The 26963-nt window shown below is 41.8% G+C and overlaps 3 protein-coding genes across 5 annotated transcripts; all 3 read left to right on the plus strand.

Moving 5' to 3' along the window:
- Window positions 1–1733: 1733 nt before the first annotated feature.
- On the plus strand, window positions 1734–8910 carry LOC133159407 (potassium voltage-gated channel subfamily H member 7-like). The gene is made up of 7 exons (XM_061286361.1): window positions 1734–2165; window positions 2236–2447; window positions 5103–5528; window positions 7503–7902; window positions 7988–8187; window positions 8609–8861; window positions 8903–8910. Exons 1-7 carry the CDS (start codon window positions 1769–1771, stop codon window positions 8908–8910), a joined length of 1896 nt encoding a protein of 631 aa, XP_061142345.1. The 5' UTR covers window positions 1734–1768.
- A 1964-nt stretch (window positions 8911–10874) lies between these two features.
- On the plus strand, window positions 10875–17161 carry LOC133159408 (potassium voltage-gated channel subfamily H member 7-like). Its single transcript, XM_061286363.1, has 6 exons — window positions 10875–11057; window positions 11400–11487; window positions 11580–11753; window positions 12694–12853; window positions 14584–14764; window positions 14993–17161. Exons 1-6 carry the CDS (start codon window positions 10875–10877, stop codon window positions 15257–15259), a joined length of 1053 nt encoding a protein of 350 aa, XP_061142347.1. The 3' UTR covers window positions 15260–17161.
- Window positions 17162–17449: 288 nt separating this feature from the next.
- Window positions 17450–26842, plus strand: ifih1 (interferon induced with helicase C domain 1). 3 transcript variants are annotated; one of them, XM_061286603.1, is made up of 16 exons: window positions 17450–17959; window positions 18189–18357; window positions 18579–18671; window positions 18789–18869; window positions 20417–20622; window positions 20798–21008; window positions 22063–22280; window positions 22734–22835; window positions 22912–23035; window positions 23094–23309; window positions 23392–23648; window positions 23720–23869; window positions 24166–24327; window positions 24406–24596; window positions 24814–24904; window positions 25564–26842. In XM_061286603.1, exons 1-16 carry the CDS (start codon window positions 17522–17524, stop codon window positions 25759–25761), a joined length of 2907 nt encoding a protein of 968 aa, XP_061142587.1. In that variant the 5' UTR covers window positions 17450–17521; the 3' UTR covers window positions 25762–26842. The 3 variants fall into 3 exon arrangements, with proteins under 3 accessions (XP_061142587.1, XP_061142588.1, XP_061142589.1); XM_061286604.1 differs by having other exon boundaries at window positions 20849–21008; XM_061286605.1 differs by having other exon boundaries at window positions 24406–24562; window positions 25564–25607.
- Window positions 26843–26963: the final 121 nt, after the last annotated feature.

Raw genomic sequence — 26963 nt, forward strand, 5'->3', positions numbered from 1 at the left:
CAGCGTGAAGTCCTCTAGCATTGCGCTTGCGAATGTAAACATGCGTGTGAGCAGGCAAAGCTAACATGACTAATCACATTTGATTGCTTGTGAGCGTACTTGAACAAAGGGGATCTAAGGGTTGATGACGGGACGGCTTGTGTTGAGCTGAAGGTGTCTTTGGAATTCACGTTTCACTTTTCGTACTTTTTCGTACATTTTTGGTAGTTGCATGGATAGATAGATAGATAGATAGATAGATAGATAGATAGATAGATAGATAGATAGATAGATAGATAGATAGATAGATAGATAGATAGATAGATAGATAGATAGATAGATAGATAGATAGATAGATAGATAGATAGATAGATAGATAGATAGATAGATAGATAGATAGATAGATAGATAGATAGATAGATAGATAGATAGATAGATAGATAGATAGATAGATAGATAGATAGATAGATAGATAGATAGATAGATAGATAGATAGATAGATAGATAGATAGATAGATAGATAGATAGATAGATAGATAGATAGATAGATAGATAGATAGATAGATAGATAGATAGATAGATAGATAGATAGATAGATAGATAGATAGATAGATAGATAGATAGATAGATAGATAGTTTGCTAGCTATAGCTTAACGCCAGCTAGAGCTAGACAGCTAGCTGTGGTGTTATGAAATATTTCTTCAAAGTGAAATATGCTAACATTTCCAAGTTACTCAAAATTCCTACAGCATTCAAAGATTAATTTTGTGGAGCAGGAATTTATTCAAGCCCTTAGCATTCTAGTCGTATCTGTGCTCACATTGTACGTCCATTTTCATCTCTACTACAGCCACAATGTACGTAAGATAAAGCAGTGCGGGATTTGTAGACAAGCCGAAACACTCCACAAATGAGTCTATTAGTGAAGTCCAAGTGCCATCCATCTTTTTTCGATATCCTCATTAGAGTCGGCTGCCGAGCTGGAGTCGATCTCGGCTTACTTTGAGCGAGAGGCGATGACTAAAAGAGCAAAATATTTATTGCTTTGAAAGCAAGGATGAGAATATTTGTTGTTGTCGTGATTGGTGTTTTCCCTTTACATTCTTGCGCTCAATATAAAGCAAAAGCATTAAACGCGTCTTTCACTACCGACAAGGGCATAGTCACAAGTTAAAGATCCAAATCCAAACTAATGAATGACTTTGTATTGTTCCTTCAAACCACCCCGTTAAGGGAGCCACGACCAGTGCGACCCGGCAGGTGGTTCATCACAGCCGAGAAAATCTATAATTCTCTCTCCGGGAGTTTCCGAGCTCTGTTAGACACTTTCAGGGGTGATGACATCAGCGCGTTTAGGGTATGGAAACAGATGGAAAGCTATTATTTATGTATGGAAGGAGGATGCTGAGAGAGGGGCGCCTCACAAAGGGTTCACTTTCATCCCTGTGCTAATCGATTGTTAATGAGTCAAAAGGTTTTGCTTGGAAAGGCCAACAAATTTCGCATATCTAACTTGGATTAGCATGAAAAATTGAATTTGCGGTATTTCGGAGTCCCTGTGCCCGGTGAATGAACGTGAGTTGACTGTTCTCAGGTTTACACTGTTAACTGCCTAATATAAACCACATAATATTTTTCAGGTCATAAAAACCCTTTTTTTCGTAAAGGCAGTTTCACACCCTTCCATTAAAACGCCGCCGCTGCCGTTTCTCGTAACTTAACGCTGTAAATCTCTGCCCTCTTTCAGGGAGTCGATTTTTCCGCTTCCGCCAGGCCGCCTTGAGCCTGATGAATACCAACAAGCAATCGCTTCCGCAAGAGGACCCGGACGCCGTGATGGTGGACTCGCCCAAAGACAACCAGGACTTGGTTGCCCTGCAGAGCTTCCCCTCGCCCACCAAGAGCATGTGCAGTCCAATGGAAGCCAACGACACCCACGCCCTCATCAGCTCCAGCCACCACTCTTCTCCAACCAGCGTGGCGGCTGAACCCCTCGACCATTCGTCCCCCAAACTACCGTGGGAGAAGATTTACCAGACGGAGGTACACCACTCCTCAACCTCCTTATCCAATACCTTCCCGAGAGGAAGCATCATGAGCATGAGGCGGGCGTCCTCTGTCCATGAGATCGAAGGCTACAGCTCCAGTTCCAAAAGCATATTTAGGGACCGTCATCCAAACGAAGGTATGTTTGCTAGAACATCGGCCCGTCCCATACTGGACCAATGACAGATAACACGGTTCTTAATCGGCAGGTCCGTTTAACCACGTCAAGTCCAGCCTGCTGGGCTCTACGTCGGATTCCAACATCAACAAGTACAGCACCATCAACAAGATCCCCCTGATCGCGCTCACCTTCTCCGAAGGTATCGACAAGAAGACTCACTCTCCTCCAACGTCGGAGAAGACCATCATAGCGCCAAAGGTCAAAGACAGGACACACAACGTCACGGAGAAAGTCACACAGGTGAGCCATCATTTACAATCCGGTACTTTTGATGGCCAACCCCCCTCGAGAACTAGTTTCGAAAAAGCTCTTCCATGGTAAGTCGAGGGGAAAAAAAAGTCAGTGCCTGCGGCTTAGCGGGACTTTGTTTGTGAGCTTGGGATGCTGCCAAAGCCCCAGCGGTGGAGCTGTGACATTCACAAAGAGAGAGAGAGAGAGGGGTCGTTCCTGGAAAGCACAGGAAGAATAATGAGTTGGAGAAAAGTTGGTTTGCTTCTCATCTTATTTCAGAGCTTTAGGCGAGGTTAATAGAGAAAAGTCCAATGTAATAAAATTGACTTTGACTTGCACGTTAAACCCAAAGCCTACAGACAGACGACCTTGAATTAAAAAGATATAGAAGTCAAGATGAATGGACAGAAGGGGGGACATACAAATTGGTTCATTCATTGTTCAAATTCATTGAACGATTTTTGATCAAATACGTTGAGAACCGCTGACATGTATTGTACAATTTCTTTTTTTTTTTTTATTACTTTTTTTATAAAGTGTGTTTCTCATGCATTTTTGATTGACATTGTGTCTTTTAGCACAACCAATGAAAATAACCACGTTATTTTCTAAGCAAGCAAACAAATAACTCTCACCCTCACTCTCCACTTTTGAAGCATACGAAAGTACAAAGATGTAATACTGCAGGTCTGCCCGATGTAATCTGGGGAAAGCGTTTCGACTCAACACGCATCCCGCATGTATAAATGAGCAAAGCATCATCGTGATTAAACACTTTTCGTCCCCGTTGACCTCGGTTTAGTGTTCGGGGACGGCGACGAGACATGAGCGCCCATCTCGAGTCTCTTGTATAATTCATGGCTTCAACATCGGGGGAATGTGCAGTGACGAAAAAGACTCCGTTGCTGCCCACAGCTTCACTTTTTTTTTTTTTTATGGCACAGGAGAGTCGTCTTTGTCATCCACGGCTTGTTAGGCCAAAACCCCGCGGATGACACAGGACACTGAATAATTTACGATCCAGTCAGAATGGATTCGTGTGAGGAAATGAAAACTAAAGTTTTGGTCTCTCTCGCTCTACTAAAGTTATGAATTGTCGAGCGTGTACATCGCGAGCGCCCGCAGTCGTTGCATTGTTGTCGCTAATTCCGGCGAGAAGGCTTCATCACTCACATTGGCTTTTTCCTCATTGATCTATTTGTCAAGAGTCTCTGAGGGAGGACGATTAGGCAAAGAAGAATTACCCGAGCGTGCAATTTTACTTTTAATTAACGGCTATTACACCACGCAAATGCATTGTTTCGCTTTTTTTGTGTAAGTCAGCGCTTCTCAAAGCCAAGTCCCCAATCTACAAACCTATCTGTAATAAATTATAATGTCGTATCGTTGAAGAAAGGTGCCGACGGTATAAATCATATGTGAAACAATCAATCTAATAAGTAAAAGCTTTGATGGTTTTGACGTGTAGTTTAATAGATCTGACTTCCTCGCATGAGTAAATTCGAGATATTTTTAGAACGAAAATATATTACGAAATGGATAAAAAATGCATATTTTTATTTGATTTGTCACACTCTGTAAATTACATAAAAGAAAAGAAAAGAGGGAATGTTTCACGCTCTATCTTTATGAAGAGATTACATTATTGACTGAGTCAGTCCTCCATCATCCTGCTTTTTACGCAAACAGAAAGGAATTGTTGAATTAGGGAGTTTGGAAAAAAGTCAATGTTTGTGTTTGCATTATTTTATCCCGTGTTTTTTCATGCATAATGCGCAAAATTTAACTAATTTATTGTCCTAAAATCTGGGGTGCGCATTATGCATGGGTACAACAATTTTTGAGGAAAATCTCCCTCGAAATTGAAATTACACCTTTCTTCTTGTTTGTTGTCAATCGCGCCTCGCATTCAGCCATCCTGCCCAACACACTTAGTAAAATTCATAATTGACGACACATCGTTTGATGCGATGGTGCAATCCTTGATGGTGTGTTATTGTCAAATATTGTTTGTTTTTTAATCTCCATCGCAGACCGGCTATCATACGGAGGCCGCCATGACAGTATGCGCAGAACGGATGCGCAAGAGACGTCAGCTATATAAAGAGCGAAAGTTCAGTTCTCTACCTATTAGTTTCAATTCACAGTTTAATTAGCAGTTTCAATCAGCAAATAACAAAATGCATATTACAGGTAATGTTTTATTTCGCAACACTTTGCTTTGTTCCTTTCTTCTCTGCTGTTCACTTCAAACCACGCTCCATACGAACACAACGCTCTCGTATCAGACGCTTGCTCGATCACCTGCTCGTTTGCTGTCACAATGTACCCTACACAAATCCGAAACATTTCTTCACTATCGAGTTTGCTAGCGCATGCGCAGTGATACTGTCCGGCAGAATAACATCCTGTTGTTCCCAAGGATGATCTTTTTTCTGAAATAATTTTACGTTTAAGGACTTAAGTAGGAGTCAAAATTTGGGTGCGTATTACACATGGGTACAGGCTTTTTTCCAGCATCGACATGCCATTTTTAGGGTGCGTATTATGCACGGGGGCGCATTATGCGTGGAAAAACACGGTATTTATGGGGAAGCTACTGACGTAATTTTTGTTCTGCTTATCTAAAAATAGATCCATTCTAAGTCTTTTGATCTCCTCCAGGTCTTGTCACTGGGCGCCGACGTTCTTCCAGAGTACAAACTACAGACGAACCGCATCGACAAGTTCACCATCCTGCATTACAGCCCGTTCAAAGCGGTGTGGGACTGGCTGATCTTGCTGCTGGTCATCTACACGGCCATCCTCACGCCTTACTCCGCCGCCTTCCTCCTCAACGACCAAGAGGAGCAGAGGAGGCGCAAATGCGGCTACTCCTGCAGCCCTCTGAACGTGGTGGATCTGATCGTGGACATCATGTTCATCATCGACATCCTCATCAACTTCAGGACCACGTACGTCAACCAGAACGAGGAGGTGGTCAGCCACGCCGCCAAGATAGCCATCCATTACTTTAAAGGCTGGTTCCTAATAGACATGGTGGCGGCCATCCCCTTTGACCTACTGATCTTCGGTTCAGGATCGGATGAGGTTTGTTATCTCTTCACTTTATTTATTTATTAACCTGTTTTTTTTCTTTCTTCAAAGGGACGAGAGTATTACGGCATGAGTCATGCCTACCCAGTCATCTCTTTATTGAGTCCAGACTTGGGCACCCAGGCCATTACTTAAAGCCTAAGTCTTTCTGTCTCAGCAATGGAAGGATTACTTTAAATTTCATGTTGTTGTTTTTTTTTTTTGAATGGTCCTCATTCTCGAATCCATTTACAAGGATTAATGGCTTACCAAATGGCAATCATTGATGCATTTATGTGACGAGGGGGGCCAACAGAGCCGTGTGCACAGCTTACATGCAGATGTTAGTCATTGGTCGGCTGGCTGCCAGGCCCGCCAGCTTGTTTGATGGCTCTGGATCCACTTCAGTGCTTGATCGTGCTTTGCGGGCACTCCATTACACCAGAAAAGCTCCCGATTATAAACCATAATCATTATCTTTTTTTTTTTTTTGACCACTGCCGTCACTGCTACTGCTGAGTCAGCGATGCGAGTCTTTGTAAATTTCAATTGCGGTGCTTTACTTTGCACACCTAAAGAAAATGGAGTGTCCGTCTTGCGGTGCATGGCGGCGGCGAGCAAACCAATCATTTGACGGTTGATGCAAGCGGACAGTGTCATCTCGCTATCCCTTTTCTATACAGCTCATTCGCACTCGGGTCACAGGTGAGATGGAGCCTTTCCTGGCTGACATTCACACTCACTCGCTGTTCTGGAACGGTAATGATATTCGTGGATGCAGCCTTGCCGCAAAATTCGCAAGTAATTTTACACCCCGCTAAAAAGGTGTATATTATTCGTCATTTTATACAGTCTTTTTGAGTTGTCTTTTCAATTGGCTAGGAATATGGATTTTTATTGTTTTATATTTATCTATTTATTTAGACACACTTGAAATATATTTGTCAGACCAAAATAAATACATTTAAAATGAACCCCAAAAGTTCACGTATGATATTAACAAAAATGTTTCACGTCTATAGTCGTCAATGTAGCAAATGAGTTAATTGGATGACTCCAACAGCGACTTTTGCTGTAGTTGCAGTTATATTGAGTGAGCGTTTAGTATTTGTAAAGGCGTTTAACTTTTTTTATTTTATGTCATCAGCAAAAACGCTTTTTTTTTTATTTTAATTATTTTGTTAGCTATTGTTCTCTACTACAACAACCCTGTTTCAGAATAACCCAAAGTCTTGCTCAAAGTCAGCTGGGACAAGTTCCAGCTCCACTATCTGCCTCCCTCATGAGGCCAAGCGTTATTAAAAACGGATATATATGAAGCTGTTTATGTTTGTCCCATTGGACATACACAAAGAAAGTGAGGAGCTCTTCAGAGACTACATTACGTAATCCCTGTGCAGATAAACGTGACTGAACTCGTTACATCTGTCACGGCTTAATTTAAATTGTATACTGTAGCTGTGCTGAGCCCTGACTAGTAAAAAAATAAATAAAAAAAAAAAAAAAACAAGCAATAATTCCAAATGCGCACAAATTCCGGTCAGAATAAATCCGCCGTGTACGATACGGTATTCCATGTTGGTTTACGAGAATAAAACAACCTCGGAATAATTTTGTTTTGCAGAGCCCGCAAATGCCCTCGCTGCATTTTCTCTGAATTATCTCACAGCTAATGTTTGCATAATGACGATACGCAAGTCAGTAACGCTCGCCAAACATTACGACTCTCGGCGGCAACAAAAGTCAGCACAATGCCGTGTGGCCAAATGAATAGATTGTGGTACGTAGTCACATTTGGCTTGTTTATTAGCTCTCTTGGGGAATGGCTTCTCCGTAGTCAGCATATGTATCACCAAACCTTGTGACATTATTACACTAGCGACAGTTGACATACTGCACATGCAACCCTCGCTATATATCACCTTCAATGTAATTTAACACTGTCGAATAATCGAATGACAACCCTACTAACCGTCGATATGTGTTTAGACGACCACCCTGATCGGCCTGCTGAAGACAGCGAGGCTGCTCCGTCTGGTTCGAGTGGCCAGGAAGCTGGACCGCTACTCGGAGTACGGTGCCGCCGTGCTGATGCTGTTGATGTGCATCTTCGCTCTCATCGCCCACTGGTTGGCTTGCATTTGGTACGCCATCGGCAATGTGGAAAAGCCTTACTTGGAGCACAAGATCGGCTGGCTGGACAATCTGGGAGTGTCCATCGGGAAGAAATACAACTACAGCGATCCCAACTCTGGTCCGTCCATTAAGGACAAGTACGTCACGGCGCTTTACTTCACCTTCAGCAGTTTAACCAGCGTTGGATTTGGCAACGTTTCGCCCAACACAAATTCGGAGAAGATCTTTTCCATTTGTGTCATGCTGATTGGATGTGAGTCCGTCGACTGGCGGGCGTCGTAAGCAAAATCGCGAGTCGTTTCCACTAAATACAAAGCGCTGTCCTGTCCGTATTGCAGCCCTTATGTACGCCAGCATCTTTGGAAACGTCTCGGCCATCATCCAGAGGTTGTACTCGGGCACTGCACGCTACCACGCGCAAATGTTACGGGTCAAAGAGTTCATCCGTTTTCATCAGATACCCAATCCGCTGAGACAGAGGCTGGAGGAGTATTTCCAGCACTCCTGGGCCTACACCAACGGCATCGACATGAACACGGTAAATAAACGGCTGGCAAAAAGCCATCACGGTGATATCTACGCAACTCTAAAGGCCAAGTGTTTTTTCTCTTTTGTCTGCTTTACATTACCGACTTGATGTCTTTGGCAAGAGTAGGAGGTGCGTATTACATTTTATTACCTTGTATAATTCAACAGTCAAGTGGGTCACTGTGTCAAACAGCCCCCCCATCGAGAAACAAGTGGGGGGGAGCACGTGGAGCTCAAGTGTCATTCTATCGTATTGGCTCAAAGCTCAAACCACCGATAATTATCTTTAACAATTAGAATTATCCATCGATGGGATGAGACACTAATCATCCGTATCAACATATTTTTCCCCCTCAGTCGACAACCACAAAGCACTTCCCATGGACTATCGATTGATTGGTCTAAATTGGGCACTCATTTCCTCCCTACAGGTGCTCAAAGGTTTTCCGGAGTGCCTACAGGCAGATATTTGTCTTCATCTCAATAATAATCTCCTGCACAACTGCAAAGTGTTCCAAGGAGCCACCAAAGGCTGCCTGAGGGCCTTGGCTATGCACTTCAAGACCACTCACGCCCCTCCCGGAGACACTCTGGTCCACAGCGGCGACGTACTCACCGCCCTCTACTTCCTCTCCCGCGGGTCTATTGAGATCCTGAAAGATGACATTGTGGTGGCCATTTTGGGTAAATCGCATCTCTTGGTTTTTTTTTTTTATTGTCTTCAGCAAAATGATCCCAAATTGTGTTAACGTCAAGCGCAGTAAGGCGTGGAAGACGTATGACTTATGTCCTATCTCAGGCAAATGTTTTTGGTTGACATTTCACGGTGCACTAAGTGCATTAAGGATGAATTGGCAGGCATCCACATTGGTGATAAACTCACTGCCCACATTATGTAATAACGGCATAATCTGCTGAGATCCCCCATACAAGAGGCTAGTGCTGTCATTCACACACATTTGGAGTCAGTCATTCAAAATCAAAAAGCACTGTGAGCGCCGTGTGTGTTATCATCTTCGTAAAGCTTTGCTTCTATTAAATTGTGAAGCAGGTATGCAGAATAATACAACTCATGTACTAAATTATAGGAAAAACACATCCAATGACAGGCAGGAAAAGGGTTCGGTTTGAATTTTCCACAGATGCAACGAAGGGCTTTTTTATTTATTTTTTTAATTGTTGCTTTTAAAACGCCTCACGTCAACAGATATTTGACAGACGCCACCCGCGCCGCTTCTGCCCTCTGGCCGACAGGCGTGCGGTGCCAAGAGCGAGGCGCTGGCATTTCTATTAAGTGGATTCGCAAAAGGTTGTTAAAAGAGCACGGGCAACTGTCGGCTGATTCTTGACAGCATGGGAAGATGGGGGATTATCCTTTCCAAAAAAAAAAAAAAAAACACAATTTTCATCCTAGCTGAATTTGTGTAACATTTTATGACCGCGTATTACACAAGGTCTAATAAAGCCTTTCATGGACGAGGCAAAGCCAGGTGAGCTCGGATTAAAAACGCATTTGTCCATGAGATGAATGCCCTCCAAAACCAAACGTGACACAATGAGGCTTAAGCGCGAGCTGCTGAATCACACGGACTCGTGATTAACATCGCCACAGAAAATGCCACCCATCCCATTGATCAGGCAACTTTGAATACACCATACAGCGTGATGGCGCCAACTTGCTTGATCAGCAGCGCTTTGCTCCATTTCTTGAGAAGGGAAAGCTGCATTTTAGCACAATGCCACATTTGAGCTATGAGGCTCGCCCGCAGCCAAACGAGCAAAAGCTCTGTACATTGTGCCCTGTGCGCAGGTGTATAATAACATCTTCAACTCTGGCCCCCCGAGCAGTTCATTTGCTACTGATTTACAGTAGATCAACTTCCACTGCAGAAATTGCATCATTAGGTGCTTTTCTGTGCTCGTTCATGCACGAGACCAAGAAATCATTTTGGACTAACTGGATAGAAAAGTCTCAAAAGAGCTGTATCTGTATATTTGTGCTTCATTGCACTACAGAGTCCATCCGTCTCATTTTCTATAATGCTTGTCCTTACTGTGGGGGTCACAAGTAAAATGGAGCTTAAAGCCAGCTGACTTTGGAATGGCGCGGCAGGGTACACTCTAGACTCGTTGGGGGTGGGGCATGGAGTCGCAAATAATTCTGTTAAAACATTTTGGGGAAGATTAAATTTGTGTTTCCCAGGAGGGGTGGATATGTGGATATGCCAGTGCCCCAGCAGCCCCCCCTTTAGCTCTGCCAGTGGTTCTAAAAAGGCCATGGCAACAAAGGGAAAATGCATTTTCGCGATATAGGGATAACCAATCTATGACTTTCGGCAATTATGTATCTCTACTTATCATATTAATTATACACAATGTTATGTTATGTTATGTTATGTTATGTTATGTTATGTTATGTTATGTTATGTTATGTTATGTTATGTTATGTTATGTTATGTTATGTTATGTTATGTTATGTTATGTTATGTTAGGTTAGGTTAGGTTAGGTTAGGTTAGGTTAGGTTAGGTTAGGTTAGGTTAGGTTAGGTTAGGTTAGGTTAGATTCACAGTAATACCAAACTAGACACATAGCAAAGGTAAAGTTCAAACGCAACCTAAATAGAGAGCTCCACATACTGAAATGGTCTTTTGTGTGCGTGTTTGTGACAACCAGGGAAAAACGATATTTTTGGTGAAATGATCCATCTATTTGCCAAACCTGGAAAGTCCAACGCTGACGTGCGAGCTCTGAGTTACTGCGACCTGAGCACCATCCAACGGGAGGACCTTTTGGAGGTGTTGGACATGTATCCGGAGTTTGCTGACTACTTCTTTGCCAACCTGGAGCTGACCTTCAATCTCCGAGATGAGTCTGCAAAGGTAGAAGGGAATGTTACAATGGTGGCACGTGCTGCAGATACAGTGACAGCTACCTTGATATGCGACAAAAGTCGGCTGGCGTATTTTAAGCTTGTTTTTTGAAGACGGGTATAACAAATCAAACCGAATCTAATCGTTCCACACCTTATGTCATCATCAATAACATTTATTTATGTACCCTTTGACTATCAAATAATCAATCAATACATTAAAACAACATAAATGAATGCCGTTGTATGCTTGTTAGCTAGTGGCGTTTGCTCTTTGCCTGTGTTTTCTCTCAACAAATCTTGCCTGAGATTGGGAGACAAATCAAACCGGGAAATATTTATGTTTTTGCAGCCCCCAAGTCCCGAGGGCTGCGACTCTGACGGTGAGGGCACCAGGAGCATTAAAAGAAGGATTTCCTTCACGCCGGAGCCGCCCAAAGGCAAGTGTTCGAAAGTGAATCAATACACGACAACAACAACAACATCGCCAATCATGCTTAATGGACAAGCGTTGTTATTTACTGTTCTCCAGTGGAACTCAATGAAGTCAGTCCAGAAGTAGAAAGTAGGAGGGAGTCAAATCTGTGCCTAAAGAGATGTTCCCAAGTTCGGGGTCCCTCGACACCCAGCAGCCCTGTTCTCGACTCTAATCTTCTCGGACACAACGAGGTCACAGACGGCTTGAGGAGAAGTCCATCTTTTCAAGGTAACACATTTGTTCCCTTTAGACGGGAGGGGGCACTCTTTCTTTAAATAGCGGGAGTGGTGGTGGTGGTGGTACCTGGGCTTGATGTGTGAGCCCGTCATCCAAAGAATCCAATTATGGCTTTCTACAGTACGATTGTGTAACGTATTCCCTCTCGCATCAAAAGTGGTCCAGGCAGTAAACGCCTCGCGCTAACGATCCGAGGCGCTGCAAATAGCGTCTGCAACTGGACACCGCTGCGCTATGTTCCGCCACCAAGGAAAGCATCAAAGAAGTCCCTTTGAAAGGCTCACACACTCGGCCAGAGCGCTTTGATGCTCCTGTTTAGCGGCGCGGCCTCCGTATGCAACACCTCCATGACAACATTTGGCGAGCTTGGCAGTTCAAACATACGAAGCAGAGTGGCTAGCATTTCGTGCTGTCACTTCTACAACGTGTTGTTTTCCCGATAAGGCTTCCTTGCATTGTTCCTTTCACTTGCTCAGTGGATGTTGAAGCAGTGTGAGGACAAAAGCACAATGTCGCTGGTGAGAAAAGGGACGCACAACAGAGAACGGGCTCGCCTCGTATCTTTACGGCTCATCGTGCTAGTAAAAAGCCACCTGCACTCACTGCGGTTGCAGATAGACAAACCAAATACGAGCGGCCGATTTATTTATTTTTTAATCCGAAAAGGGCTCCCGACACACGTGATTGGAAAGCAACGGTAACGACACTAGGTGTCCGGCCGCGATAACAACAATCTTCGTTTGTCTCGTGATTCCACCCGGACAAAAACCTGATGAATTACGACAAAGAGCTTCCCACTCAGCAATCCTTTTGAAATTAATGGCAGGCTATTTTAACAAGCAGGTATTTTGTTGTTGTTGTGGTTTTGGTGTGTGATGGCACACATGTATGCGTGTAAAGAATGCATGTTGCTTTTTTGCACTCTCTGCAGATCTGTGCTGTGATAAATGGGTGTGCAAGAAGCCGGGCGACTACCTGGATGAGTCAGCAGCACACTTCCACGAGCTGAGAGGAGATGATAATTCGGCTAGCGAGCTTACCTACGGAGAGGTGGAACAGCGTTTAAATCAACTTCAGGAACATTTGAACAGGTAGGGTTTTTTTTTTAGGGGTGGGGGCTTAATCCATTTGTTTGATGATCGCTTCGGCTCACTAGGCTACTGTTATTGGTCATGATAGTGGTACTTGGAGAGCAATTTATTTATTCTGGTTTTATTTATGTATTTTTAGGTAGTAAAAAGTTTAAGAACTACTGATGTAATTGATTTTTTTTTTTTTTTTTTTTTACCCGCATCAGTGCAATATTCTGCCAGAGCCCCTTAAAGCACTTTTAATAGGTCGTAAATGCCGGAGTTTCAGGAATTTCTGGAAGGGGGCAAAATAAATAAAAAATAAAGCATAAGGCAACCGGTCAGAGCATTTTGAAAGCTTTCTGAAAGAGCACTTAAAAATAAAAATCATGATTATTATCTTTATTCATAGTCCAGGCCAACTACTCATGCATTGTGTGTCGATTCTAATGTGTGCTTTAAAAAAAAAAAAAAAGTCACCTCCCACACAAATGAAAGTAAGCTGCACTTACACCAAGATCCCTGCCAGGATTTCTCTCGTTTTGCTCAAACAAATATAGAACGTGGAGGAAGAAAATCTACCTGGCAAGAGAAATTGTTGGACTTAATATAGTGTAGGTGGGAATTAGAGCGATACAATCTTAAGATATCCAAAAATGGCCAACAATGAATTGGTAAAAAAAAAATTTGACAAACACGTACATCAATGCGTGAGCAGATGTAGTTTTGATGTCATATTCAGAAGAGGCAAAGTTTGAACAACGTAACCAGCAAGCAGCCAGAGAGTGACACACAAATGAACAGCAGGAGGTATATTTGGCTGGGGAATGACACTGGCATCAGCACCACGTGTCTGGCTCATTTTATTTTCGCACAAAAAAGTCATGTCATACTCTAAAATATAACCTATCCCATTTTTTCCCTTATATGACCTGGACGGATGAGATTTTTAGTGGTTTTGGACAACAAGTATAGTATATTTTGTGGTATGCATTATTGATTACAACCTTCAAGCAGATGACTTTTTAATGATTAAATGTAGTCATAGATACATTCATGGAAAGAGTGTACTTATTCACAGTAAACAATAGATTCACACCTTCCATACATAAACCAATTATCACCACGGGTAAAAAAACACAATTGTTTCCATAACACAAGCCTCTGTCGACTGCCATGGATCAACTGCCCCCTCTAGTGGTCAGAAAACGAACCTTTTCCAGTTTAGTCTTCGTGGTGTCTAATCTATCCACTTATTATCTTGTCATTGCATGACTACCACAAAATATGTTTAATATTTAGCAATTGGTAAGCTAAACAGTGTCTGACAATTCAAGACGTCGTAAATATTTTGCTTACCTTGAGGTTTCAAACTTTGCATGTTGCTTGAGTCTTTGTTCCGAGTTCGTCAAAAACAGAATTCCAGATTTACTGGTGGTCTGGTGTTTCTTTCATCCGTTTTTGGGTCTCACACGAAAAGCTAGAAAATGAAACAAAGTGGTGATTAGTCATCGCAATTATCTCCATGAGTAGTGATTAATTAAACTCAAATCTAGTCACAACACGTCTATCGATAGAGAAGAATTTAAATGTCCCTTTCAACCATGCTAAGTATCTTTAAACCTTTGAAATTGTTATCTGTGAATATTTGCTTCTATTTTTAAAACACTGTCACGATATCGTCTAATCCGCTAACCTTTTCCGTATTCCTTCAAAGTAAAACGGGAAGTCATCAAATATCCGTTTTTCAGGTTGGAGTCTCAGCTAACGTCCGACATTCAGACCATCCTGCAGCTGCTGCAGAGACAGCCCGCGTTGGGTCCTCCAGCTTACAGCACTGTGACCGCCAGTCCAGACTATAGCGGATCTGCCGTGAAGATTCAGCCCGCTGCCTTGACAGCGAGCCATTTTTTCAGCCATACGCAAAGTCAAGTAAGTGAAGACAGAGTGTCAAAGTCAAATTACAACGATGATGATTGACTGGCCACCTTCTCCTTCCTGAGTTAGATGAAATTAAAATCAATAGTTCTGCGATTACACGTGGCCGTAAATCGTAAATTCTAAGGACTACTGACAGTAATTATTTGATAGTTGACATTTACTTGAACACACCAACTCGGTGCCATCGTCAACCTTCAGTGTATCCTCTCTCCCACCCAGGGACCTAACCACAAAGTAAAGAGGGCCTTCCAAGAATCCAAAGACTCAAGGCCGAGCTTGGCCAGCTTGAAGGTCCCAGTTGAGGACAACCTTTCAACGTTGCTTTTACAAAGACAAGCAGAACAGCAACAAGAGATTAGCAGGTTGCAACAGTCCACATTGATCCTAATTCCGACATCATCCTCGTCTTCGCCTCCTTCCGACTGCAACCTCAACGCCACTGGACTCCACAGACCCGACTCAGACCCAGAGCTACAGAGACCATAAACCTCTCAACATTTGTGTTCAAACCTCTGGGTGAAAAGGCTGTAACTACATAGTAGATACTTTTTATCAGCATGCAGCAACAGACAAATATATATTTCTTGATTTGCAGTTGCTTAGTAGTATATATTTAATGTGTTTTTTTTTTTCTTATGCATTTGGATGAAATACTGTTGTTGCAGTACAACAGTACCCTTGGTATAAATATGTATTTTCAATGTAAAAGCACTCAGAGAGCGCAAAGCACCAACAAGGCCACTATAGAGCACCGACAGCCGTTCTGTTTTATGCAAAACCTCACACATATAGTAGTGTACATTATGTCTGGATAGACAAAAAAAAATATCAAAAATATGCTCGCATTTTTACCGTAAAGGTCATAATTAAACATCGCTTGAGAAATGGAAAAGCTAGTAGAATAGGACTGGCACGTAATGACATATTCACCAGCAGTCGCCTCCTCCAAGCTGTTCAGTTTAGTGAGAACAAAAAAAAAAAGAAAGTACTGTTAAGTATTTTTAAAAAGATCTTTTTTTGGGCTCTTTCTATAAATGAATGTGATGAAAATCTAATTGCCTAATTTGTTTGAAATGAGCCAATATATGGATGAAAATGAGAAAATATCTTTTTAGCACAACATTTTTTGGGATATGTAATTTGGTAGAATGGATATAAAAAAAAAAATCTACACTTCCCTGTTCAATTTCCAGATTTTGGTGAGAAATAATTTCAAAACCTTTTCCGCCATGAACCAGTCGACCAATACCCCACAAAACTCAATTGAATTGGTTTTTAATCCATTCAAGAGTAGAAGTAGAAACAAACAAAAATTACACAATTGCATAAGTGTGCACACCCGATTGCAACAAGGATTGTGGGTAGCTGTGTTCAGAATTCTTCAATCCCATTATAAGTCATGTTAAATAAAACTCGGTCATTCCTTGATATATCACAAAAGCCTTTTGAACAAGGGTGTGTAGACTTTTTTTTTTTTACCATTTCCAACTAGATTCATACTTTTTAGTGACTAAGCAGATGGAGGGGATGGATTTGAATTCATCACTATGTTCTTTACGCAGACACATGATAAGATAGTCAAGTCCAGCTATCCTGCAGGTCCAGGATTGAAACAAGTTTCTCACATATTTAGCAGACAACGCAAGAACCAAACCTTTGCATGCAGTACTACGAGTCACACACACAAAAAAAAGAGAAAAATGATTCATTTTGCTTCCGATTTATTTGGATGCCACTTAACTGGAATCAGTGGGTGAAGACGTTTGAACCTACCCCAGTATTTTTTTTTTTGCACGTATCGGTGTAAATCAGCATTTACACTGAGGTATGAGAACTGTTTGTGTATCCTCGGCTGTATGCCTGTCTTCTCTGAAATGTGACTCAGGGGTTATGGACAATTGCACTGCAGTTTACAGTATCCAGAATACTGTAATAGTCCTCTTTATACAATGTGCATTATTACTTAGGTCACAACTGTGCACCTACTGTTTATGACACTATTATTTGTAGACAAATGCATGGTTTTTTTCTATCTGTATAGTTATTGTTTTTGCACCACTTGCTAGCCCAAAGTAGCACACGTTATAACGATGTCAGCATACGTGTCTCTTTTACCAGGTAGAAAGTTAGTGTTTGCACATAAACAGCCCCGAAATAGGGTCTCGTGCCTACAATGTCAATACAAATGCTACGTCAGATTATTCTTAACATATCAACAAGTTGTTTCTTTTCCCAGCACAATTTTGTTGGACTCTGAAATATTGCTAGAAACTAATAATGAAATTAATAATATTGCCAGATGTTAAAAAAAAGTCTATTTTTGTTTACTGCTGCTTTTCATTATTTTAAAAAGTAATATTTGTTTTGAAACAGGGATCGGCAATAAAAGGACACGTTTAAAAACTGGAACGAATGAGTTTTTTTTTTCGTTACCTATGTTTAACGTTATGAATTCAGAATGTGGGTCTGGGTGGTTCTCAAAACAGGTATTGTGGTCTTATTGAGAGTTTGAAACCGAAGTATATTTAATCGGCTGTACTTTTTAAGGTTACTAAAATACAGCAGTACCCATTTTTTGTATGCAACTATTTACTTTCACTAAGTTTACTAAATTAACGGTACCGCATACTGTCAAATGGTGGCACCTCTCGGCTGAATCGAGAACTGCGCGAACGAAAGTTTACTTTCGTTTTACCAGAAAAGAAACACAGGGCTTGGATTCATTGGAGAGCGACCAGGCTTTTAAAAATGTCAGTATCTGAGAACAACTTAATCAATGAGAATCTAATCGAAAGCTTTCGGCCGAGGCTCCGAGCGTACGTCGCAGTGGAGCCAGTTTTGGACTATCTGCATTTTCTCGAACCGGAGCAAAAAGAAGACATCCGACATAGGGCCCGCAAGGATGGCAACTCGGCGGCGGTGGACGTCCTGATCGGCGCCGTGCTCCGCAAACCGCACCCGGCAGGCTGGTTCCAGGCCTTCGTGGACGCCTTGTCCCACGCCGAATGCTCACATGCGGCCGACGTCATGCGGGGAAAGCTGCCTGACGCCGCGGTGGAAGCCGAAAATGACATCTGTATGCGAATGATTGACATCCTTGTGCCCAGTCTGGTGTGCATGGACACTAAAGAGGTGTGCACGATGTGTTATGCGAGAGAGCTCATCCCCAAGTACGACCAAGACCAAGTAAGTACACGTTTCGTTTTTATTTTTTAGAGCAAGAGCTGTCAAAACGAAATTCAATCATGACCACAAGGTGGCAGACAAAAGCCGCTAAAATACAGTCACTTCTTTAGGTACAGAGACTCCAACAATCCAAATCATCTAACTCCAAGTGAAGACAGTACAATTATATAGATTGAAATAACATACACTGTATTCTAATAGGCCATATTTTTTTATGTTCATATTCCAGATCCTTCACTTAGCAGCCAATAAAGGACAGAGAGACGCAGCTCGTGAACTTCTGAAAATAATCGTGAGGTGTCCCCCGGGATGGTACTCGCAATTTGTCCAAATTCTGCGCGATACTGAACACAATGATTTGTACAAACTGATGGGAGGCTTCTCTGACGATACCGCAGGTAACCACTAGGGGGCTCACGCGCATCACACAACAGTACGTAATGAACCTGTCAATTGTAAATCGTGGGGACTGCCGTATACACCCAATATTAATAACTTAAACCTATGTGAAATTACCAAAATACTTTATTGTAATTCCGAACAACCTACACCTTTTAAAAAATCTTTTTCAACAACATTTCTGAGACTTTTATCTTGTCGCCACCTTGCGAAACAAAAGCCAAGACTACAACAAGTGAGCCAGGGAAGGCCAATCCAGAAAGTTCTACATGTCAGCGTTTGGACGACAAGGACACTGAGGATGACGTCATAGGTACTCCTTGTTGAAGACCCAGTCTATTAATAATCATCATTGTTGGATGTTTTTTGTCATAACTTTACTGTCCAGCGTCCACCACTCTGCTGATTTGCTCACTTGTCATCTCCTCAGACTTGTACCAAAGTGAAGAAGCAAGTGAAGGTGAAGAAGCCGCACCCAAGTTAAGCAGGAGTTTAGAGCGTTTGCCACCAGGTGGGAACAGTTCGTACTCACTCGCTCGACTTCCAGCAATCTGCACTAGGTGTTAATGTTTGCTGAAAACAAAGCTCACGTTAAGGAGCAATCAAAGCAGTTCAAATGGAAATTGGATTTGGAGCAACAAAGGACGGCGAGTTTTCAAGAGATCCGTGTGCCTCAGTGGTGTGGTCCTTGGCAAATGTGCTTTGTGTGTGTTCTGTGACAAAGCACTCAGAGGTGAAAGAAGGCAGACAGAGCAGAGCCAGTGAGTCAAATGAAAAGCATATGTTGGCTCAATATGGGTTCATCACTGCCCATTGGAAGACTGGGAACATATTGCCGCCAATATCACATCTTCTTTATTAGGGCCTGATCAATATAATCTGCTGATATCAGCGCTTTCAACATCGGTAAAAAAGAAAGAGGGGCTCCGCCCTCGCAGTGTTCATTACCCCCCTTCTACTTTGCCAAACAAAAAAATGTGTCGTAATCGTCTGCCTCGGATGGATCGGCCCGCATGGCAACATTCGCAAACGGATGAAATCATGCAGTCACAAGTATGCTGGGAAAATGGAGGTGTCTGATGATAATGGCATGCAGATGTTAAGCTTCGCCGAAAAAACGCAGTGCCTCAAAATTCCTGGAACATTTCATGTTCTCATATTTCAGTGAATATTCAACTGCTTTTTTTTTTTTTTTTTTGAGTTATGGAAGCCTTTGAATTTATGCCTCAGTATCATCTGCTCCACATATTGAGATCCTTTGGTGGACATTAAATTAAGCGTATAAAGAATAGGGGTGCATCTTAGCAGTGCTAGTTACCTCAATATTTTTTAAATAAAATAGTACTTTTAAGTACCGTATTTTCCGCCCTATAAGGCGCACCTAAAAACCTAAATTTTTCTCAAAAACCAACAGTGCGCCTTATAGCCCGGTGCGCCTCATATATGGACCAAATTCCTAAATTTAAACTGGCCCAAAGCATTGTGTCATGAACTCAATCATAAGTGGCCCGCTGAAGACTATGAATCATGACTCAAAAAGACTATGGATCATTATTTTATGATTATAAAGTAATTTGTTTCCGTCTGAAGTTGAAATAAAAAAGATAAAATGGAGAATGATTTGATTTGGATTAAAAATCTGACATGATGCATTAATGGTGCGCCTTATAGTCCGGTGCGCCTTATATAAGGATAAAGTTTTAAAATGGGCCATTCATTGAAGGTGCGCCTTATAGGCCGGTGCGCCTTATAGGCCGGAAAATACGGTAAATATTAGCGTGGCAATTTTCTCAATATTAAGAGAACCATATTCAAAATGCACTTGGGCAGCTTGTACGATATAAATTCAATGAGCTACCTACACGCTAGTTAGCTATACACTAGCTAGCTGGCTAATTATACCAAAACTCCATAAACAAATCTTCCCTTCAAATAGATTTACAATGCCATTTTAAAACACGCTTGTCAATACCAACACCGTGGGCAAAAATCACATGATTGGAGAAAAAAAAAACAATTGCGTAATTTTCCTGAGCCTTATTATGCCTATAATTGCAGTTAATGGAGACCTGGATAAAGATGACATTGAGCTTCGAGACTATCAAATGGACGTGGCTAAACCTGCCTTGGAAGGGAAAAACATCATCATATGCCTCCCGACCGGAAGTGGTAAAACCAGGATAGCGGTCTACATTACCCGCAAGCATCTGGACCGCAAGAGGGCAGAGGGGAAAACTGGCAAAGTGGTCCTTCTGGTCAATATGGTACGTAAATAAATTTTCATAATGTAGAAAACAATTAGCTACAATCCGTTTACATCTTTCAATCCAAACATCTTGCTGAACTTGGAATGAAAATGCTATTTGCTCTTTTAATTTGGAATATGTATGGTAATGCCAACGCTAATGCATTTAGTGACAAATTGGTGGTGGTACACAGGTTCCACTTGTTGAGCAGCACTACACCAACGAATTCCATCCCTTTCTGAAGCACGTGTATAAAGTGGAAAGAGTCAGTGGGCAATCTATGCACAAAATCTCTTTCACGGAGATTGTGAAGAACAACGACGTCATCATTTGCACAGCCCAGATTCTGGAAAACTACTTGGAGAAGACGCTCAAAGGAGAGGACGAGGGAGTGCATCTGAAGGGTATGATTTGAAACGACTTTCGTCTGATCTGGCCTCCGCTGTAGCGCGAGGAATTCCTCGACTTTAATCCCTAACTTTTTTTTCTGCTGATACTGCAAAGTCCGTAGGATTGTGAAGCGGCTCGCGGTGTTTTGGAAAAGAAACTCGGAATTCAATGTATGCCCACTGGGCATTCTCCGATTTTTGTAAAAACGCATACATATGATTCAATAAAGGGATCGCAGATGCTTCTTAATCAGTTAAATTTATGAAGTGACATCACCACAACTCAAATGTGCAATGTATTGCAGATGTGGTTGTCGTTCTCAATGAAAGTCATCTTGTTTTAAGATATCAAATGAATAAATATTCATATTATATATATTTGAGAATATCAACGATGCTAGTGCTAAAGCAGAGCAAAGCTGGTTGAGTAAAAAAAAAAGACGCTAAATGAAATCCACTACATTCAGTAAAAATGTGGCCTTAAAACTTTTAAGTGTAAAATATTGATATTTTTAGTAATAGCAAGGACACAAAGCCTCTCCCATGACAATACCTGACAGGATCCTGTCAAAGTCGTCCGGCTTTTGTTGGCACTCAACAGTCCAAGGTGGAATAGCCACCAAAGTGGAACATATGCTGTTTGTCGAAACGCCTGGAAGCCCGTGCTTTTCTATTTATTTCTTTATTTTTAATCTTCATTTTTCCTTTTGCTGGTTTTCTACTTCTCACGCCTGTTCCAGCCATCAGTGTGGGGCTGATGAAATTCACATGAGAACATCTATCACTTACAAAACATCAAGCCGACGCTCTTTGGTTCCTCTGAGGATCATCACAATGCTGACTCCTCAAATGACATGATTTGATTTTAAATATTGTTACGGACTATTTATGTATGTATGTATGTATGTATGTATGTATGTATGTATGTATGTATGTATGTATGTATGTATGTATGTATGTATGTATGTATGTATGTATGTATGTATGTATGTATGTATGTATGTATGTATGTATTTGTTGCTTTGTAAATGAATTCATGTGTATGTTTTTTTTGTCTTATATTCCGCAGATATCTCCCTGATTATAATAGACGAGTGTCATCACACCAAGAAGGACGAGGTCTACAACCGAGTGATGATGCGTTACCTGAAGCAGAAGAACAAGAACAGGATTATGCTGAAAGAGCAGAAGGAGATTGTGCCGCTGCCTCAGATCCTGGGCATGACGGCCTCGCTGGGGGTCGGCGACGCAACAGTACTGAAGGCAGCGGAGGATTACATTTTGCAGGTAAGGGCAACATGAAAGGTGTTGCAAAAACAAAATAGACATTTCCGTGTCTAATCACAAAATGTTCTGGCTCAATTGTCTAAAATTTGAAACTTTATCTTCAAACACTGTAGGCGTGTCCACTGAATCATTTGCTAAAAAAAATGAAAAAAATCTCTTAAGCCAATAATGCCACCAGAAGCTAGCTTACTAGCTAACATGCATCGTTGATCCTTGAGTTAGATTTTTTCCAGACAGCTGGTTGAATTGCAAACTTCTAAATCCAAGTGGATCCCACGGCAAACGTTCCACTGTGCTTATCTGTCAAAATTTCTCTCGCAAGCTGTTTCTAATGTTCCACCTTGGCATGTGCAGCCATAAAGTGTCTCCCTTACATACCGGTCAAAACTAGAAACACCTTTTTGGCTCGAGACAACATGAATCAAAATGATTTACTCACCAATTCTTTTGTAGATTTGTGCCAATCTGGATGCTTCTCAAATCTGGACTGGGAATCTCGGGAATTACAGCAAGGAACCTGACAAAAAAATTGTACACGTTGAGGACAAAGAAAAGGTTCGTCAGCGAAAAATTAAATTTCATGTCATCGACAAGACGTTGATGTTTGCGCCATACCGCGCACTTTTTACAGGACCCGTTTGGTGATGTCATCAAGAAAATCATGAACGTGATTCAAATGCATGCCGAGCTGAGTCCCACCTGTGAGCTTGGCTCTCAGAGCTACGAACAGTGGGTGGTTCAACGCGAGCAACAAGGTGAGCAACTTCCTTGCTTCCTTCATTGCGCACTGGTAACATTGGGTCTCCTTTTTAGCGGCCAAAGAGGAAGATCAGAAAGTACGAGTTTGCATGGAGCATCTTCGGCGATACAACGACGCCCTGATAGTCAGCAACACTATCCGCATGTGCGATGCCTTCCGTTTCCTGAACAAAAAGCATGAGGAAGAGTTGAAGAGTAAATCCAGCCCTGATGATGAACACGTCATAAAAATTAGCGATACTGAGAGAGAACTCTTCAAGTTATTCCGAGGTATCAGAATAATGTTGCTGCCGTTTAAATGACAACAAAAATGTTAAGCCTCGTAAACCAAGCCTCGCTTTGTTTCTTACAGAAAACAAGAAGGAACTTGAAAAGCTTTCTGAGAACCAATCTTATGAAAATGACAGCTTGTCACAACTACAAAAAAGCGTTCTGTATCAGTTCACCACCACCGAGGATGCCAGGGGAATCGTTTTCACCAAAATGCGACAAAGCGCCATCGCTCTCAGTCACTGGATTCAGGAGAATCCCAAATTTGCCGACGTCGGCGTCAAAGTGTCCTACGTCATCGGCGGCGGAAACCAGAGTGTTGTCAAACCGATGACATCTGTGAGAACACAGCGCCACCTGTTGCGCAATGTCAGCACTCCTACTGATGTGTACCTATTTATCTTCATCAGACAGAACAGAAGGCTGTGTTGAACAAATTCCGCAGCGGTGATGTCAACTTGCTGATCGCCACCTCGGTGGCACAGGAAGGTTTGGACATACCGGATTGCAACTTTGTCATCCGCTATGGCTGTGTGACCAATGACATTGCCATGATACAGGTTAGTGCTCTTATCACGCAGGGTAGCAATGTAAGAAGCTGCTTTAAACTGGCTCCAGACAGATCTTGAGAACAGGACATAGTTTGTTGAAATTGGTAACTGTCTGGGAGTTCCCCAGGGGTCAATCCTGGCCCACCTATTGTTTAGTCTGTACGTGTTTCCATGAAAGAATGGAGTGGGACATTATTTGAGTTTTGTAACGACTACCACTAGAGACTACCATCTATCACGTTAAACTAGACCGTGAGATCGCTCCAATGGTCGTTGCTTGTCCACCGTTTTATAACTTTCTGCAGGCTAAAGGCAGAGCTCGGGCTCAGAACAGCAATTACATCGTGATTGAGGTGAAAGGCTCTGGAGTGACTGAGAGGGAATCTGTCAATGACTACCGAGTGAATTTGATGAGCAAAGCAATCACGAGAATCCAAGCAATGGATCCTGCTGAATATAACAAACAGGTATGTCTCCTCTAAACTAATTCCCTGACATCGCATTGAGATAGTTTTCAGTTGTTGTTTTTTTCTCCTTTACCTTAGATCGGAGAATATCAAATGCAGGCTCTTCTTGAAGACAAGATGAGAATGACAAATAATAAGAAACATAAAAAGCTTGCGCTTCCGTCAGAGGTGAAGTTAAGCTGCCGACATTGCAGCAAGATTGTCTGCACCGGTGATGACATCCAAATCATTAAAGGCATGCACCATGTCAACGTTTCATCACAATTTAGGTAGAAACTGTTGTACATTTGTATTTTATCCTAAACTGGCCACACAGTGAAACTCTTTATATACTAACATCTGTGGCAAAGCCAAAATAAAAGCACCCGTGGAGATCACTGAGCTGATATGTGAGGATATTTTGTGCAACTCCGGAAGCATTATTTTTATACTGTACATGTATGCTGCCACTATGGTAAGATTCTCACAAATACAATTTGCTTACAGGGAACTATTTATCCAGAAAGGAAACACTTCTCTTCAGGAACCTTTTGACTATGAAACCAATGGCACCATAGCATGCAAAGATTGTGGACAGGTAAACTATATTTCACTTCTTTTTAGTTCACTAAACAGTATTTGTTAGGTTTATTTCCTAAACATCTCACAAACAAAAACGAGATAAGACGTTTTCGGTTTCTTGTGAGAAGAATTAGGAGAGCTGTATGGTTCTCCCACAATTACCCCCGCAAGGAGAAATAGGAGAGACGTACGCTTGCCGTACGCTGGTCTCAACTACTCCCAATCACCTCTCCCATCAACCTCACTTTTATTTGGTTTGGGGTCCCTAAGTTACATAATTTTAAGGGATGGGGAAATCAGCATTTGTTTATATGTTTTTGTTGCAGAGTCTCTGCAAGCAGACATTAACAGATAAGCTATTTTGCACATCATTTCATCATGTCATCTAACAGCAGTAACGTCTTCTCCGGTGGTTTCCGCTTATTGCCGGCTTGAGATCAACTGGGGCCAGGCAGAGGCAGAGGCAACAAGTTTCGGCCCCTCTGCTCCTGTTTGTCAGTCACAACAGACTTTCCACAGCGATCACAAATGTATAATAACACATAATAAATCATAATGAAATATTACTCCAACAGTGTTGAAGAAAACATGTTTATTTATTTAGGCGCTCTGAGTCTAGCTAACAGTTTCCAAACAATTTTGCCCGTAATTTCTGAAGCCATCCTTGTGTTGCAGAAATGGGGAACAATGATGATGTACCGAGCAATCGAGTGCCCCTGCCTACATGTGAAGAATTTTGTTGTGACAATCAAAGAGAAGAAGTTCAGCAATTACACCAAGTGGCGGGATCTCCCCGCCAAGTTCCCGGCGTTCGACTACACCGAGCACGCCAGCTGCTTGGCTCTGGATTCTGACGAAGAATTTGAATCTTGAACAGTTTGCACATTTTCGGTCGTGAAACAATACACTAATCAAACTGTTAGATGGGATTCCTTAGTGCGGCTTGCTTTTGTTTGCATTTGATAAGCGTAAGAAGAAAAACATTGGAAGATGCTGGCTCTAATTAGGAAAATTTGAGAGGTCGCACGAGCAGTGAGAATATAGCAAAACCTTCTCCATTGCCAGGTTTGGTACGCACGGATTTTTTTTTTTATAATTCTAACTAACTGTCATATTTGGGGTGTAATTACACTCCTGACCATTAGATGGCGGCACACAAAATACTCTGAGGAATGTCAATTTAGAAGAACAAGAAGTTATACGCACAGCCTAGTTTTGATTGAAAATGATTGAATGCCATCCTCTGTAATCCTGCTTTTTACACCTACAGAAAATGGCTTTTTAAATGTATAGGAAGAGATGATTCAGGTAAACAAGCGCAAGTTCCCCAGAGCTTGTTTACCTGCTGGCTTGTTGGTTGAGTAGCAGCACCTGGGTTTACAAGCAAACTTAGGCAGGGTTTTTACTTACTGGACTTGGATTTGACACCCCTGATAGTGTCAGATGATAAATTTGTTCGTTTGGAGGAGGAACAAAACATGATTTGTTTACTGTAAACACAAGAATTGGTACAATGTTAAAATTTTAAATGTGATCCCATTACTTTTGATCTTTTTTTTACCTTCCCAAAAAATTTGATTCCTATTTGAAAATTGTTTTAAAAAATCCATTACCTAGGGATTGTGTATTTCGTGTATTTTCACATGGAGTTATTGCGATGAAAGGGCCCCCCCCTCCCTTTATTTATTGAATTTAAAGAGTAGAATCACTGTTCAAACAAGTATGGCTTCCATTCTGAGCATGGATTATTCTCACTGGTGTTGCGGGCGGGCTGATTTTAACAGAACATTGATTTCCACTACTGTATTTGTCGATTCCCTGTTAAATGAGAGAATTGCCTTTTAATAACAGCTATACTTTTTTCCCATTGCATTTAAGCACTTTTTCCCCCCCATTGTCACTATTACTTTTGAAGCTGCATGACTTTCCTTGGGCAAATAAATGGCTACTTCTACTTTTTGGAGTCGTGTTGCTCATCAAAACTGACAAGAAAATAACACGCAGCAGAGCAAAACGTGCACAATCTTACGTGCTCACACTGTACAAAAAATTAAAATCAAAGATGTAGATAAACA

Source organism: Syngnathus typhle, linkage group LG9 (assembly GCF_033458585.1).
Source record: "Syngnathus typhle isolate RoL2023-S1 ecotype Sweden linkage group LG9, RoL_Styp_1.0, whole genome shotgun sequence".
Lineage (NCBI taxonomy): Eukaryota > Metazoa > Chordata > Actinopteri > Syngnathiformes > Syngnathidae > Syngnathus > Syngnathus typhle.